General features: G+C 35.7%; 1 protein-coding gene across 3 annotated transcripts in view; it reads right to left on the reverse strand.

The window, feature by feature from the left end:
• Positions 1 to 360: 360 nt before the first annotated feature.
• RBBP8 (RB binding protein 8, endonuclease) overlaps positions 361 to 18,303 on the reverse strand; it is a 46,860-nt gene continuing 28,917 nt past the window's right edge. For all 3 annotated transcript variants that reach the window (XM_054057100.1, XM_054057102.1, XM_054057101.1), the window contains exons 8-19: positions 18,148 to 18,249; positions 17,395 to 17,492; positions 16,641 to 16,768; positions 14,828 to 15,704; positions 14,616 to 14,742; positions 13,432 to 13,529; positions 12,533 to 12,647; positions 11,448 to 11,618; positions 10,763 to 10,832; positions 9,670 to 9,766; positions 6,164 to 6,305; positions 361 to 3,911 (exon numbers count right to left, since the gene is read on the reverse strand). In XM_054057100.1, the coding sequence (XP_053913075.1) occupies positions 3,814 to 3,911; positions 6,164 to 6,305; positions 9,670 to 9,766; positions 10,763 to 10,832; positions 11,448 to 11,618; positions 12,533 to 12,647; positions 13,432 to 13,529; positions 14,616 to 14,742; positions 14,828 to 15,704; positions 16,641 to 16,768; positions 17,395 to 17,492; positions 18,148 to 18,249 (2,123 nt within the window). In that variant the 3' untranslated portion in view covers positions 361 to 3,813. The remainder of the gene's footprint in view (positions 3,912 to 6,163; positions 6,306 to 9,669; positions 9,767 to 10,762; positions 10,833 to 11,447; positions 11,619 to 12,532; positions 12,648 to 13,431; positions 13,530 to 14,615; positions 14,743 to 14,827; positions 15,705 to 16,640; positions 16,769 to 17,394; positions 17,493 to 18,147; positions 18,250 to 18,303) is intronic.

The following is an 18,303-nucleotide window of genomic DNA, read 5'->3' on the forward strand; positions in this document are numbered from 1 at the left end:
CTGTATCTGTAGAGAAGTGGGATGAGGCTGCCATGTGATCGTGAAGTCAAATTCTCCCAGTCATGGATAATGTGGTAACATGAGATATCTACAGCCTCGTTAAAAAAAAATATAGCATTAATTACCCTCAGTTTTCATTTTTTTAATAAAATAAGAAGAGGCAGCATATAAATACATCTGAATCCCGAGACATAGTCACAGACAGAATTAGAATCATAGAACAGTTTGGGTTGGAAGGGACCTTAAAGATCATCCAGTTCCAACCCCCCCCCCGCCATGGGCAGGGACACCTCCCACCAGACCGGGCTGCTCAAAGCCCCATCCAACCTGGCCTTGAACACCTCCAGGGATTGGGCATCCACAGCTTCCCTGGGCAACCTGTGCCAGTGCCTCACCTGTTTCATAGTGAAGAAATTCTTCCTAATGTGTAGCTTAAATCTGCCCCTCTCCAGTTTATACCCATAAATTACATAAAAGCTGCTCAGGCTTCTGGCATTTCTTTAGGCTATGGTAAGAGAAATTCCTATCTCAGCTGTTCTCTTTCTGTTCTGGTTTTTAGATTTTTTTTTTTTTTAAATTGATCTCTTACTTGTCAAGCTTAAGTTTGGTTTTCAAAAGTGAAATATTTTTTCTGGCGTTGGATGAATTAGACAAGAAATCTAAATTTTTAAAGGTAAATCAAGTCTTAAAAAAATGGCTAACTAAAGAGTAATAAAGGGCACTTCTTACAGTGTTTTACACACAAAACCAGTTCCCTGCTGTCCTCTAGTGGAGCAGTACTATCCTCACCGACACTAACTGCCATTCAAAGAAAAGAAGTGTGTATTACTAAAATACTCAATTGTAGTACATTCTTAGCTCTTACATACCAAGAACTTAGCCTCCTGTAGGCTAATTGAAAAAAACTCCTGGGGCAGTGTTACTATATTTAACTCATCTTAAATGACTTCTACTTTATATTCTTTTTAGCCTGCACAAGCTTTTTGTGTCCGTAACATCCTGCAGCAGTTCCTTGCATAATCCACGGTTCAGTTATGTTAGGTAGGAAGATGCTCCTTTCTGCTTGTAACTAAACCTGCTGCCTGCTGCCCCTTAGTGAGCAACACCTCCTATTTAGTTTCCACACTTCATGACTTAATTGGCATCTATCGTACCCCTTCTCCTGCGTCTCCTTTTCAGACTAAATCTTACCTTCAGCTCTGCAGATTCCGTCCTGTTCTATATTCTAGTTCTACCTGCACAGTTAATAATTTAATCAACTTTCTACTTTGCCCTCCACCCTTTCTCAAAACACTTATAAATGGGCTGAATGTAACAGGCCTTAGGAGAATCCCACAGTAATTCTCTTCTGATGTGGTGATTAGAGATACCTTTAAGCAGGCATAATCTATGACCAAATCTATGTTTATATTATGACAGGTTGGTTCTACTATGAGTTGTCAGCTGTACCACACTTTCTTTCTAGAGACAAACAGGATAACTTGCCTTTAAAAAGCATCGATTCTTCACACATTGTATTTATCCAGAGGTCTGCAAATCTTGTACACTATGCTTTTACCAATTATCCCACTGTTTCCAATACTCCATAAAACCGATCAGGCTGCATCTCCACTAACCTTGAAGACTTTTAAAAACCTGATGGCAGAATTGTCACTTTGTACTCCCTGACCATCAAAACTGCTCTAAATGACAAGATCCATGCTACAGTCGGGAGCTGGCAGTTTCTTCTCATTTTCGAATCCAGGGAAGCAGCCCCCAGTCCAACTAGCTTGCTGGCACATTTTCTTGACATTTTCTGCATTTTCCACCCTCCCTGCAAAGGAAGGTTCTTTAGCATTTCGAAAATGAACATCAGTGCAAAAAATCCCAGCTTTTTCCACCTTACCTTTAAATGTTCCCATTATAGTTTGGTCATTTACTCTGCCAACTTACTGTGAAGTTTACTCTGATAGTTCTTAAAAGTAGGATTTATCATTAATTCTTTAAGATAAACTTTTTCATATAGCCTGCTTTAGAGCAAATTTTACATTTCATGAGTGACAACGTGCCTCTGCTTTTCTTTTTGTGGATGTAACTTCTACTTTGTAAAGGCTCTTCCTAAGTAAAAGCAGCCTCCTACCACCTTTTCTTTGTCAAAACTTTTTTCATTGATACATATTTATTTGGAGCATGTAATAGTTGTTTTAAAACAATTTTCAAGATAACTGCAAGAATTCCACCTTTTCGGCAGCACCTGTTAATTTTCTTTGATATTTTCTAATTTTCAGGAAACTACTTACCTTGGCATGGATTCTTTGAACTTTTACAGTATGCAGCGATTTATTGTCAGCATGTGTTAATATATATGCAAATTACTAAAGATTTTCATTGTTATTTGGCTGTATGCTTTCACTACTCCTTAGGATATATCCCTGTGAAATGCTACAACAAATCAATCAGCTCAGCAGGTAGGATGGGGACAGTGCCTAGTGACACATCATCTTCTATTTTTCTGCAAGGCCTGTGATTTCAGCCTAAGAGGATTTTGTTACTTACTGTTACAGTTAAAATAATCAATTTTCTTTTTACTTTTCTTTTTCGGAGAATGTCATAACCTCTCCCCCAGCAGAGCCTACTGACACTCCTAAATAACTATGCCTGGAATTAATTGGTCCTTTCCACCAAGTTTTTAAATGCATACCTTTTATACACGCACACACACAAACATATATATAAAAAACAAAAATAGAAAGTACAAACACTTCTTTTTTACTCTCTCCATATAAATAAAATATCTGTACTTTGTTCTTTTACTTTGGTTTAAGGCTTTTAAACAGTAGCTTGCTTTATGATCTCTTTTTAAAGAGCAATCTCACTGCTTGAACCCAATTCTGATTGTCCACTGTCTGAACACTGCCTTCTATTCTAGAATGCTATTTTATACTTAAGCATCTTATACTGATCTTTAGCCTGCCTATATGAAAAAGCATTACTCTGCCTCTGTGATAATGTATGCTTCTACTGTCCAAACACAAGTATGAAACTATATCCCCTGCAACGAGGAATTAATGTAAAACACCTCTGGAGAATCCTTCATAATCTAGTGGACAGCAGTGGCTCTCACCTAGAACTCCTGAGCACAGCTGTCTTCCAAATTCAGAAATAACAATGCTTACCTCCTTATTAAGGAGACACAGATATACAAATAAATCTAAATTAGCGAAAAAAATGTTGAATATTCTAACTTAAATCTTGAGAAAAATGTGGTGCTATACATTTAATACAAAAATTTAAGAAAGACACTTAGACTAAATGGGTTTTATACCTCCAAACTATTAACAGTAGATACCTTTCATATTTAATACAGCTTTATTACAAAGTAGATATAACCATTTTTGCCAAAAGAGAAAGAATATATAAAAAAAATCCAGTGCAAAATAAAAACATCCTACAAAATCTGCATTTTGGTTCCCATTGACAGGCATTTAGACCTTGCAAGAATGACTGATTTCAGTGACTTCAGAGCTATGACTCACTGACACAAAGTCCAGGATTTGCTGGAATTTTAGGTGTTGACTTCAAAGAAAAAAATGGGAGACTCATTGTCGGACAGGTGCAAAAATTAATACAAAATGTATTAACAAAATGTGAAACAAAAATAGTTTTGTTTCCTTGTATATCAGATTTTCAAACAAGTTTTATAAAATTTACATATTTAATGATTTATCTATCATCGTGGAAAACACAGTTTCTTTATTTCAAGTTTATATTAACTATAAATATCTAAGGACAGGAAAGATCTCTTCAAGTTGATGTGCCTTACTTCCCCACCCTTTATGTCTTCTGCTCTTTGGCTTTTGGTGAGAACATTACAGCATATGGTTGCCGTCTTTTTGGACGTTGACAGGGAGCGAGATCTTCTTTAATATATCCTTAAAAGAATAAGAACAAATCCAAGGTGAGAAATGCAACATAAAAACAGGCATAACCTTAGCTTAAATTTTTGTTTACCCTCAAAAAATAACTTAGGTTTGGGGTTTTTTTTCTCCTTTTATGGCAACTGTTTCTTGTTTGACAAAAATTAGAGATCCCAGGGTGCCATAACTAAATAGTATCCTTCTGTTTTGAGGGCTTTCATTATTAAAGACTTGTCCCTCTGGAAAAAGCCAAACATGAACCTGTAGATCAAACACACCTTGAAAGCTCTCTGATAAGAGGGAAGTGTATAGAAAATGTCTGTAATATGCTCAACTTAGCTAACGCTGATAGTAAGCAGACATCTTATACAAATCTGTTCTAATACCTGGTTTTTGTCAAACCCTTACTGTTTATCAGCACTAACATCCACTGAAGTGAAAGTGGTAGATTCCTACTTCGTAGCCGGAAAACGCTTTCCATGCAACTCAGTTATTTAAAAAGAATAAACCAACACAAATCACAAAGGGTTCAAGATTCCAATAAGAAGTAGAAAATACATCCTTTGTACCTCACTACTCTGAGGGACAGCTGCAATTGCTCATCATGGGAACTCTCTCTGACATCTTAGTGCTCTTGATGCACTCTTGTATAATATGACTTTTTACTAAGAAAGAGCTCATCTAAGGTCTGCTTCTGATACGCTGTTGAGGACTATTATAACAGCTGAAGACCTCTTACTCTAGCAGAACAAGGAAATAGCCAAGAAGCTAATTTTAACAAGATTGCAAGCAGATTCCAAATGGGTAGTAACAACCTCCCTAACAGGGTATCTTGATCACCTTAAGTTATAAATGGACATATCTAGTTTAGACCAGCTTTCTCATGAGCTGGAAAATGTAAGAGGCAAGCAGGTTGGAAGAGGAAGGATTAGATATGTTAATCTTTAAAGATAATGATCAAATATGGTTCTAGAGTGGTGAGAACTTCTCATTACTTAAGATACACGAATGGATTAGGCTCAGCCAGGCCCAAGGGCTCTATAAGAGAGGAAAAAGACTACTACTTTTGAGTAGTTAAATCACCACCTTTTTGAGGTGGCGATTCAGCAGTATTCCTTAGGTGCAGGACTGAGGGATTCACTTTCCCTTATGTGATACCAGAGACAAATTGATGGAAAAAAAAAGAACCATTATCCTGAAGCCTAGCCAAGCCCCAGGAAACTTAATGGCCTACAAATATCCCTTTGCAGCAGATATTTAAGAAGGTGGAACTTGACTATAGCTTCAAGAGCAAGTGTGACATTTGTCCCCCACGACTGGGAGCAGACTTAAAGTTCTGAACACAGTGTTTGAGACACACATATTTCTTGGAAATACAGCTTTAAATTTAAATGAACTCGACTCAGCATATCTTGCTTAAGCAGTATAATTTGCACTACAGTAGTTATGTAAGTCCTTGTAAACCAAGGCTCCTTGTTCTAAAGATTAAGGATGATACCGCAACCCTATCACACAAGAACACACACACATCTCTGGCTACATTTACCTATGCCTGACTTTAAACTGTCATGAAATAAAAATAAATGAAGATTAATGCTTCACAGCTAATAATATATGCATAAAAAAAGATACAAGTAACTCAAAGAGTTCATACAGGGCTCCTTAACTTAGGGTTTCACTGAAGAAATGTACATATAGTACAGTACAAACTCACCATGCTTTAATATTGTTAGTAAAAACTCATTTTTATACTCTAGGATTAGAAGAATTATTTAGGAAAGCAAAATATTCACTGTGAAGATGAGTCACTCCCCCAACCAATCAGCTTGATTATCTCTAACAAGCAGCGTAGAAGTATTTAAAACAATTTAATCTCACCATACCTTCAACATTTCCATTGTCATGTGGTATTATGGAGCTCTAAAGATACAAAGGATATTAACAGTCCTCACTAAGTACAATCTCTCAGTCTTTGAAAACATTGACCCAATTCTTGCTTTGATTCAAAGATATTGTAGGTTTTAATTAAGTTCTATGAAAATCCCAATTATTTCTGCCTTCTCTATCTAGGTTTTAAGAAAGTTTCCTTGTATTCACTTATCTTGGATAGTACAGAAGCTGCTAAAAAAAGACAGTACTGGCTGCTGATAAGCAAACAGAACTCAACAAGACTGGGTGAACGAGAGATAATTTCATGGAACCATTATAGAAAAAAACCTAAAAAAATCAGCTTTTAAAAGTGATTTGTAAGCCTTTTTTGCACAAACCTCTTTCCACACAAGTTTGAGTGGAAGGAAATCCAACCTCCCAGAAATTTTCAGGAGTATTTGGAGGAATGTAGCGAAATCTGTGTCTCGAACAGGAAGCTAGTTTCTTTTCTCTCTCTTCTTCTGGAATGTCGGCATAATACTGAATGTTAGGGGGGGAAAAAAATAATCCAAGTTAACAAATTTATACATGTAAAGCAACTGTTTTACACAATGCACTGTCAATCACTTTTTATTAACAACGTTATCTAAAAAATAATGGGGAGGATAGCCAAGAGTAGAGATTTGTTATCCAAATGACAAACATCTGGCCATTATCCTAAAAGCTTACTGAGTTTACAGATTAAGTATAACCTTATGATGGCCAGTTTGTTAGCTTTATAACTTTTAACATACCACAGGTACAAGTTATAGGCATGTGTACAATTACTCATGTAAACAGTTCTAATGACTGAGTTTACAAAGCTAAGTAGCACAGGTGTTGGAATAGATGGGAATTTTGTAATAAACGAAGTTTCACCTCACATTTACAAATAAAATAGAAAAGTGAAAAAACGTGAAACTATCTGCCAGGTGGGCATTCTCCAGAGTATACAGTAAATTGGCTGGCTACTCTTTCAACCTTGTCAACTGTACTGGAGGCTGCCACAAGCATATGGACACTCTCAAAGATTTTTCCTCGGTGTTCCCATGAGTAGCATCACAGAAAGATAAGGGTTTTTTTTTCATTGCAGTTTTCTAGTGTTTTAGTTTGTGATTCTTGTTAGCAACTCTTAAAAACAGCAATCTGGCACTTAGATATTGTAGACTACCAAAATATTTTCAAAGCAAATGCACTGTTTGATTCAAGTGGCAAGCCAACAGTCATCACTATGGATTGCACAAGAAACCCGATGGTCATAAAAGTGGTAGAACAGTTGTACCGAAATTACAGTATGACAATTCAAATAGGCAAACTAAAGTTTAAAACCTCATTCAATCAGCTCGGAAGACTGGGGTATTCAAGAAAGGAACGGAATATCTCAATCAACAGAGTACTTCCTGTCTCCACATACTGGTAGGATTTCAGAACGCCTACTTATTGGAATCATGAAGCACACCAATAAATTCCTTCCTTCCTACTGCATGGCAGACAAAGTATAAAATAGGCATAAAAATACTCTTCCAAAAAATTGAGAGATAAATACTTATGATTGTAATCATAGCTCTGAAAATGAAACTTGGCCGGAAAAAAAAGTCTGTGTGGCTCAGTTAAAGATCCAGAGACTAATGAAAGAAGAGGAACAAGTAACTATCATCTAGTACATATCAGTTTTCACTGACAAAAAATAAGAAATGACATGGTGTTAAGTCAACAAAATTGACTGCGAGAATTCTACAGCATCTGTGTAAACCAAATAGATTAATAGCCAAGTCTTATTCAGGGATAATTAGCAGTGCACCTTATGTTTATCCTTTAAATAGCCTGGAATTTTAGAGATCGGCCTACTGAAAGTTCACAGTGTGCTGCTTTCTTTTTTTTTTTTAAATTAATGTTTATGACTGATAAGGAATATTTATGGATGAAAATGAAAAATGCAGTAGAGTTTTCTAGGAACAGAAAACAAAGACCAACGAATAATCAAGCTCAGTATGTAATGAAAAGAAATTAGCACAAAGTTACTAACAGAGTCATTTCTATAATCTAAATATATATAAAAACCATTTGACTGATTCTCTTACTTATCTAAAGCATAGTTAGGCTTAATAATCATACTAAAAACCCATTACTTCTACAAGCTACCAGTAACTCCTGCATACAATCTTTCTCTGATCACATCATAACAAACCAAAACAAGATTTCTTATCAAGTGTTCGGCCCTGCAAAGTGAAGGAGATGCTTCCATAACGTTTTAAGATAAGGACTTATAAAGGAGTTTGTTATCAGTCTGTTATGGCATGTGCAGAAGTTAAGTCTCTCGTATCTTCTCAGAATGACAGATACACTCTCCCCACTCTCATACTGCATGCAGCACGTCACTAGAAACAATTTACTGATTTTTACCCACTCCCTAAGTATTTCCTTAGACTCCGGAGACTTTTCAAACTTGCATGACTAAAAAGTAAGCCAAGACTTTTAAAGCATCATTTATGCTTTGTCTAATACTCCCTTTTTCCACAGGCGTTCCATTCAAAGCTAGTTTTGTTATGGTGCAATGACACAGTCAAGCATTCCACACACTACAAGACATTCACCTTGAATGGCATAGACTCAAAAAACACCAAACCCCAAACCCAAACTTTTATAAAGTTTAATGTAGAAACCTAATATTGTAAAATTGGAGCTGTAAATGTTTCCAGTCACTATAGTCACCACACTAACTTGCCAGAAAGTAATGCAAACTGGATCTGCTGAGAGAGGAAGATCTATACCTTACAGAGACAGGAAATTAAAACATTTCACACATGTCTCTTGGGCCAAGAAATAGAATGAAAGTTTGGTATTTTGAGGGAGTTTGTTATTTTTTTTTTCCCAACATCTCATTTTCTTTCAAACTCTTTAAATCAAATGCATTTTTGAAAGTGACATTTATACTGTAAAACTTCATCATTTAATGAGTTTTACCAAAGCTATTTTTCAGAAGCATGTTTTTGTTAAAAATATACTCTAATATATTTCTTCAGCTAAGTAAACAAGACTTGACTACAACATGAATAGCAGGAGAATCTATAAAAACAGTGGTTTATCTAGGTGTGGAAATTAAGTGAAACATGCCAGAGAACCCATCCTTATTCAGTCATTAATCCAAACTGCTGGTGAGTAAGAATGTATAACACAACTGCCTAATTAATAGCAGCCTGGAAGTCTATTAATGACTAAATTAAATATGTCTTTATTACCCACATAACTAATTCAGTATTTTATCTCTATACCAAGTATCTGAAAGCAGTTCAGTAATTTGAGAAGCAGGAAAAAAGTGTAACATGAAATCTAAACTTTCATACTTTTTAACCTGCTAATGTTAACTTTTTTACATACATTTGCATGTATACACACATGGGCATCTATGCTGCTGCAATTGTCTGAAAGTGCAGATACCCCAAAAAACAAGGAAAAAAAAACTCCAAATCAAGGTATTTCTATATGTAGGTAAAGCAGAACATAGAACTTACTTAATTCCAGAGCTTTTGAGCTAAAGTTTAGAAACCTGCAATCATTCTTTGACTGGCTAATTTATTTTTTATTAATAAAAATTCTACTGGAAGCATGATGTGAGAAGTTTCTATTCTCATACAGAAATACACACAAAAAATAAGACTTTCAGTTATATGCAGCTACTACAGTTACAAACAAACCAATCCAACCCAAAATTTGGTAAACCAGCTTCGGTAAACACTGACTTCTCTGCTGCTGTAGGTATTGATGATGATGTAACCAGACTCATAAATTCAACAGCACTTTAGAGCTTAGATACTAGCAGAGTTAGAAGAATGAAAGACTGACCAATTTTTAAAGTCTTACTTACTATTTCACATTCCTTACAAGTATGGCCAAGCAATTTTCTTCTTTCTTCTTTCTTTCGAATAACCTCAATATGAGGAAAATCTAAAACAGTATTCTTTCTGAAAGACAAAAATGTTTTCACGCTTTAGCATGTTATTTCTCCTACACGTCTGGAAATATTTAGTTTTCGGGATACAATGAAAAAGAGTCTCAAGAAAAGAAGTAGTATCACAAAATGCCTGCAAAACCCAATCATACTCCATTTCATACCCAAATAGGACTATTTTTGTAACTAAAACACTTCTAGGGTTTTTTTTAATGTAATATGATCTTTTAAGTAAACAGCGATATGCATCTCTTCATTATGGCTTTTCATAGTGTGAAAGTAATTAATAGATCAGAATTAGTTAAATACAGATCTTCTGTAGAATATTTATTTTCTCCAAGACACAGTTGTACTGGCATTGATTTCTCCAGGAGGAATGTTATGTTGGCGTTCAAAAACAGAACTAATAGATTCATTTCAACTTCTTTGCTCACAAAACACTAAATAAAGTATTTCCTCTATAGACAAAACAGACTGAGGTAAAACATAAGCTAACAACTATTTAACTGAAGGGGTTGGTATCATTATGAAATGAAGATTCAGACTGTCAATGATGATTATACAGAAAGGCAACAGAAGAAGCACTAAGAGGCGCGGTTATTACATTTCTCATTTACTGCCTGGAGAAAGGGGCAAAAATGCCAAAGAAGGAAATGTTTCTCTTTGTTCAAGCAACTTATACTCTTTGCTCATGAATTCAAGCATGATCACACACATGAAAGAAACAACATGGATTACTAAATACCGCATACAGTAAAATTACAAAAAGCAGAAGAGGCAATCCCTTCTCTTCAGCAAATGTGATAGACATGCACACCAATGTGTTTAGTTTTTTCTCCCTACCCCAGCTTTTATCTCAGGCTTTTATCTAATCCACTAGATATTTTACCTGTGCATCTTCAGCTACTAGTACATTATGCACAAACACATTTATTTTATGGACGAACAAGTTCCCTGTAGGGAGGATATAAAGAGCCTTAAAATGCCTATACAGAACAAACTGAATTACCTTTCATCACTTTTGAAATATGGCTCCACAAAAGCTTTCTGCTTGGTTTTATCTTGTTTATCCTCGTGTTCTGTAAATACAGATGCAAACCAAAAAAATTACATGTCATGTAAGGTTAACAGAATGTCTGGAGAAACGCCCATAAAGTTATTAGCCAGCTATTAAGAAACACAAAACTGTCATGTACATTCAGCCTGAGACAATAGATTCGAACAGATACTAAAAATAATAAGAGAATTGATTGAACCTGTGATCAAAAGTATTACTGGGGTAGGAGGAAAATAGTAGTGAGACATATAAAAAAGATATGCAGAAGAGTAAAGGAAAGGTTGCTGAAAATACTGTGAAATGTTTGACAGAACCTAGGATAGACAGAAAAAAAAGAAGAAAGTGATCTGCAGCCAGAATCTGCTGGTTTTCTGCAACGGTCATTTTGCTCTATGGCTCCTATGCCAAATTCCACTACACATCCTGTATTTGTGTAGGGGCTATATAAACGAACTATCAACATATTTTTCATGCTGGTTTATCTTATGTCCTTATAATGAATAAATTTTGCCACAAATTTATGAAAAATGAACTCATAGTTCATCTGGCATATTTATTCCTAGAGAACAGAGACTGACTTCAAATCAACTTTTGTAGTTTAACCAGGCTAATAAAACCAAAACAAATTAAATCCCACTCTTTAGTTTCTTGTTTGTTGCTGTTATTCCCTCATCCTGCTCTTCGTCATGGAGAGTTTCTTTTTCATCACATCCAGAAGGACTATCTTCTGGGAGGCAGGATTCATATTCTTCATGGGATGTCCGATCAAACATTTCTGTTATTGTATCATTCATGTTTTTTTCTCCTCCTGCCATAAAAAGCACAATGAACATACAAATCAGTCTCTCAACCATCTAGGTCAAGAAAGCATATTTTAATTGAATGTGTATCAAAACAACTAATATTTACTTCCTGCTCCAGTACTGCTTAACTCAGCACCAGTAATACATTTACTCTTTCTGCAACTTCTCTGTCAGTCTTTTAAATGCGGCCAGTGCTCATCTATTTTTCATAAAAATACCTTGATTCAATTTATAAAATCTGATTAATTACTAAATCACTTTGATACACCTTCAATCTTAATATTGGGTACATGAAAGTTTTGTTCTTGCAATTATGGAGTTATCCAAGCAGAAGGAAATATTTTTTGTGGGTAGGAGATAAACTATGGAAACCTGATCAAGTTGCAACAGCTTTAAAAACCAAACCACATTGTTAAAAGTCACTGCCCTGCAGCCGTGATTCACCACATACCAAAAATTAAGTGTGATATAAATACATTTGGTTTTATTTTAAGTAAACTAGTTCTATTTATATGCCATTAAAAATTAAATTAGTCTTCCCATTGGAAGTCTGATATGACTACACAGCAAACTTCCAGAGCTGTTTGTTTTAAGAGTGACTGTTGCAATGAGATCAGAATTATTATATGGTTAAATATTTAACATACTTCACATACTGTAAAGGCATAGCTACTGGCTCTTATCTCAGCACAAATACTATCGTCTTCTTAATCTAGGTTAAAAAAAACTCAATAACAATCACTGATTCTACTAGGAAACAATAATCTTTTTAATCTACGAAAATAGGTCAGTGCACCCCTTTTCCCCTAGATATACAGAGGAGTGGGGGGCTGGAAATGCCCTTCCCTCCTTCCTCCTCCTCCGAAAGAAAAGCAAACCAAAGGGAATAAAAAAAAAGAAAAAGAAAAAAGAGTCCTACTTGGACTGCCTTCCTGGTTTTGCTCTTGATTTTTCATTTTTGATAGCACACTTTCACTGACATACGTGTAATCCATATCAACCACTTCCCCTTCGACTCTTGACTGAGAGCCACCCTAAATAAAAGAAGCAAACATGACAACTCAATTCAGAAGCAACTGGTGCAGTCAGTGTCATCCCTGTATAACTGAAACGGTTCACAACAGTTACTTGCATTTTTCAGGACGCTTTCTGTGATGTTTTCTCTTCAGTAATGTCTACATGATAAAGACTTAAAGTCTAGGTAACAGAATAACAGGTCTAGAAATTCAAATAGGAAGCATTTATTTGGTGAATTACAACACTAGATGGACAAGAAATACCTTAGAAGTTTTCATATTAAATTCTAGAATGATAAAAAACAATAATAAAGCATATAGAAATTTTTTTAAAAAGTCAGATTAATACATTTTAAGATTGCCTTTAAGTGAGACAAAACAAACAGACTTCAGGGGAATTCTCAGAAATCTTAATAATCAACCTGCACCTACCTAACTCAAAGAAAGTTAATAGTCATTATCTGCACATTGTATATTTCCTAACATAAACAGATATCACAACGAACATTTTCACAAGAAGTATTATGAGATTTCAAAGTCCTTTTTTTTTTTACTGTTTTAAAAGAAACCCCAAACCACCCCCAAATTCATCAGTTTCATATCTGAGTTTATGAAATACAACTAGACAGCAGAAATGTTTTAGGATAACTGGTTTACTATGTATTAAACAAACATTTCAGATGTGCAAACAAATATCAAACGAGCTGATTTTTGTTAAAAAGTGGTTTTGGTCTGCCCACAATAAATTTTGCGATACTACTTTTGTAAGTTTAGAACATGCACACTTGTTACACAAGTTTACCTTTGTATCAATCACAGTAATATCCATTTTGTACTGTGAAAGGTCAGCTCCTGGATCTATGCTCCACTGTAGGTTTTCTAAAGGCTTATCTTTCAGGTCTAGATGTGGAGAATATGCGAAAAAAGGCAAATAATCACAATCCAATTCTAACAACAGCATCCTATAGTATCTAAATTGTAAGTCAGCTTTCCCTTTATCAGTTAATCTTTAAGTTTAAGGATTGATTTTTCTCAAATAATAAATGTGCTCATTTGGTGTAAATCATATTTTGTGTGGAGAGTTAGAAATAGATCTATGTGTTTTGCTGTATTCAGGAAGTACACCACTCCTTTCTGTTTGCATGAGGTATGTAATACTCCCGTGAGTAAAATCAACATTCTGCAAATCAAGCAGTAATAATACCGGATTGAAGACATTAGATTGATAAGAACAGGTCTTAGAAGATAAAACAGTACAAAAGTGTTTGGATGTTGTTCTAGAGATGACTCTTGATTTATTTGTGAAGTAGAGGTTTGGATTCCAAGCTACATGGCCACACCAGCTGCTGACAGACGCTTTTTAAATTCACAGTGCAAATATTTCAAAATAAAGTATGTAGTGTAACAGCTCAGATAAGGAGTACAGGAGCAGCGATTCTACAATCCCATTTCAAAAGTTTTCAGAGTGGGACCACTTAACAGTAAAGAAGATACAACTGCTAGGAAGAGTATTTGGCTGCATCTGTTCTTTATCATTGAAGGTACAAATTTCTTTAACAGATCATCAGGAATAATAAAAACATTGACAAAATGGCTTATCCTTACACTTAAGTGTAGTTGCCAAGCATTTGACGTAGACAATTAAAACTCAAACTTTCTGAGATTTTATTTCAGTATGTTATTCACGTGCTGCAGTAAACAATGATGCTAAATAAACAAGAAAGAAGAAGATTCCTAGCCTGTTGAGTTTACAGCTGGATGCCAATGATATATTTATTATATAGTGGCAAAAGAATGTCAGGAAGAGATAGACTGAAAATGTCAGGGATGATCTAGGGAAATCCTGAACAGAATGAAACTAAGTTAGATGCAGAACAGAGAAAGTGATTAAAGTCAGAGAAAAGATGATACAAAAAATACTATTCACCCATAGCACAGGCTGGAGGGGTGGGGGACAATAAAAGGAACACATTTTCATAAAGTTACCTTGCTCATTTTGCAGTGCTTTATTTCTTGATAGTCTACAAGGGTTTGGTTGAAGTACAGATGCTGGTTCAGACTCTCCATGTCCTGTTCTTGTTTTCTTTCTATTTGGCACATGGCCACTGGCAACCTAACAACATATTGCAACTTTACTGTTTCTCAAAACTTAAATACATTATTTCAAAGGAGAAAGAAAAAAAGTCAGAAAAGCATACCTTCACGTCATCAAAAAGCTGCTCTGTCTCTGCAGAACTTGGCAGTGGCACGGTTTCGAAGGCAGGAACTTCTTCTTTCATTTGGATTTGTTTTTTCTTATCTGGGAATGTTTTTCCCAGCACTGCTTCTTGTACATAGGATTCCTCTTGTAAATCTCCACCAAACAAACAACTCTCGTTGGCATTTCGAATGGATGATGAACCTTCAGGAATGGGCTTCCCTAGCTGTAAAAAAATGTCATGCAGAGTCACCTGTTTCAGTCTGTTTTTACAGGTCTCCTCACTTCCTTGTTTTTTCTCTTGAGAACGAACTCCAGAGAAGCGATCAGACAGATCCAAGGGCTTATCAACTGTATGTTCCCCATTAATATGCTGAATGTCTAATCGAAAGGGCACAGAGTTCTCTTTGTTGAAGGATGTTTTTTCACAGCTCAGTGCATGCTCATCTTCAGCTTTCTTTCTCTTAGCACACCTACTTTCTAGCTGCCTCTGGTGTACCAGAAGGAAATCACTCTTGATCACCTCATTTTTAGCTGCACATGTGTTTCCAGCACAGGTTACAGCCTCATTAGTATTCTTTTTCACAACCATGTGCCTATTGGCCTGGCTGATAACAGAGTTCATTTCAGCTCCAAGATTCAGTGGTGCAACAAAAGCAACATCTTCAGATTTTGATCTACTTTTATGAGATTTGGAACTGGAAGGATTGTTGAAGAGGTTGGTTTTCAGATTAGGCTTCAATCCTGAATCTAAAATACAAGAGGTATGACTTGTACTTGAGTTGTTCTTCATACTGCTAGAAGCTCCAAAAACAGGAGAGGCTACCTGAGAATCCCAGTTAACATGTGGTGGAGTGTTCTGAGCTGGATCTGAAAGACTGAATACAATGAGAGATGAGATGTTTTTCTGGAGTACACAGGGAGCTGAGAGGAGAGAAAGGGATACACAATAATTTTAAGTTTACTATCAGTGATCTGCTTTAAAGATGTCAGAGTTGATAGCGTCAACTGAAAACAGATGGAAGAAGAAAACAGAAATTTGGCCTAGGAATAAGTATGATTGCACTTAGAGCTGTAAAAGGCAAACAAAACACAGACCTTGTCCTTCATTTTAGTACGGTGTGAAATTCTGTTCCACATTCAGCTGAGAACCAAGCCTACCTAGGAATCTCTTCTAACAAAGAACTCCCTATCGTTCAATGCAGTGAAATAGAAGAAAGTGAGAATGGTTGTGACAAGTATCTCTCTAAGTTCTTGCATAGATCTTATAACCACAATAACACATCCTCAGAGCTTCTGCAAGTGAAGGAAAAATGTGCAAGCTTCTTTGAGGCACTCTTTTTTTTATTTTACTTGTCATCAGTAAAACAAAGATTACAAATAGAGGCTAAAAAATATTTCAGTTTAGACCACAGCATCCTGAGGAGAGTGGGAAGGGCAACAGTAAACTGATTTGATATCTAGTCAGCAGAAAAGTTTTATGATCATTCTCCTACCCCAGCTCCAGGTCCCTTAAAACCAGGTTTATGGGCCTCAGAAGACGCCTCACAATAAAAAGATGACAGTGAGGGAGGGACTGTGTACACAGAAAGCTCAAATCAGAGGTCTGAGAATGAAGAAGCCCACAGTTCTGCATTATACCAGCTCCTTTGCTTCTAATGTTATTAAATTGAAAGAAGCCTGTATGATGTGACAATACTTATTTCCGTGTCTGTTCTTTTAGAGCAAACTGTTTCAAGGTTTTACATTCTATTAAGACTAGAATTTTATAAGCCTGTTTAAAAGAATATTATTATAACCAAGTGGCAACACACCCTAAATTGTTGTCATCATTTCTTGATTCAGAAGCTGGATGTTTTCTTGAGTCTTCAGACTGCGTGTTCTCTGGGGCCTGGCTCATAACAGTATTAATGTGGGGAGGACTCAGTACACTCTGGGACTCCTTGCAAGTGGTGAAGGAAAACAAAAAAAGGATGTGTGAGAAGCTATTAAAAAAAAGCTGTATTAAAACCCAGAAATATGCTATGCTTGCATGTAAATACTCTGAAGACCCTTTTAAATTGAACTTCAAACTCTGAAAAATAATAAAAGCTACAAGAGAAATGAAATTTTGATCAACTTAAAGAAAAAAATAAATCATCATTCAAATGCACACACAGAGGAAAAATAGTCTGCATACTATTATTTTCACTGTAGTTACCACGCAAAATGATCAACTTATCTCACTGGAGTCACCAGTCTCCTCACCTAATAAACTTTTTTAGTGTCTTAGAGTTGATTACTGTACAAAGGGGTGTTTGGCAAACCCAAGGATTTAGTTCCATGTCATAGTCAAACTTGAAAGTTGTGTACACAGCAGGAACCGTGTCCCTACCCTCCCCCAAAACCTCCAGACAGGTCAGTACAGTTCTATTTCTTCTTACTAGAGCAGTTCTGTAATGAGTAAGCAAAAGCAAATCTAAGTGAGCTTATTGGAACTCTGAATACTTTTGCAGAATTTTAATATAAAAGAAAAAAACAACTGGCACAAAAAGCTAATAATGTAAGAAGCTTGGGAATACTACTTACCGACCCCTCTTGAACAGCAAGTCCAATTGTTTCTGCCACAACTGCAGCCAAGTTAAAAGATGGCTTTGGAACAGGATAGCCTCCCATCCTTGGCTTATCTTTATGAGTAGACAGAAGCTCACAATAAGTTACATATACATTATAACATCTTACTCCACTCACATGTATGGTACAAACACAGAACTAAAATGATAAAAAGTTAAAATTGGTAACTATGAAAACAGTTTGACCTGTTTGGGATAAAAATCATATCTGGAAATGGTAAGTAGAGAAGCAGGTCAAAAGAAGAATTTCTGATGACAGCAAATTGAAAGATCTTATCAAAGAACTGTTTATGGAGAAAGACTTAAGACACAGACTTCTACCAATTCACAACTGCAAAGAAGGGAACAATTAGCAAAAGTGCTCCTAAACATTACATATTCATGTCAGATAGAAGTGCAATTCTCAGGATATTTTATTTCTTGCAGAGCTGGAAAATCAGATATAATTGGGTAAGTTGCCTAAAATATAAGATATCTGCAATGTAAGAGCTGCACTGAGCAAGCTTCTTTTAATTTCTTTACTAACCCTGATACAGACAGATAATACAAGACAGGCATTTCAGCAGCAATTCTGTGATTAAATACAATATCTTTTTTCTGGGTCCTGTGTTTAAAGAGATCAACCCTCAGTTGTTCATGAACCTTCAGTTTTACAACATTTTTGCCTTATTTTAAATGGAATTAGAACTACATCTATTAATACACTCACTTGGTATAGGGGATAGTTGTTGATCACAGGTGTCTGCCACTAGTATTTCTTCTCCATGGTGACTGTTGACTTGTGTGGAATACAGTGGAATTTTTCCAAACTCTACGAGATGTAGAAACATCGTCAGACAGTGAAATTTGGTATCCTGCTGTGATC

Source organism: Cuculus canorus, chromosome 2, assembly GCF_017976375.1.
Source record: "Cuculus canorus isolate bCucCan1 chromosome 2, bCucCan1.pri, whole genome shotgun sequence".
Classification (NCBI taxonomy): domain Eukaryota; kingdom Metazoa; phylum Chordata; class Aves; order Cuculiformes; family Cuculidae; genus Cuculus; species Cuculus canorus.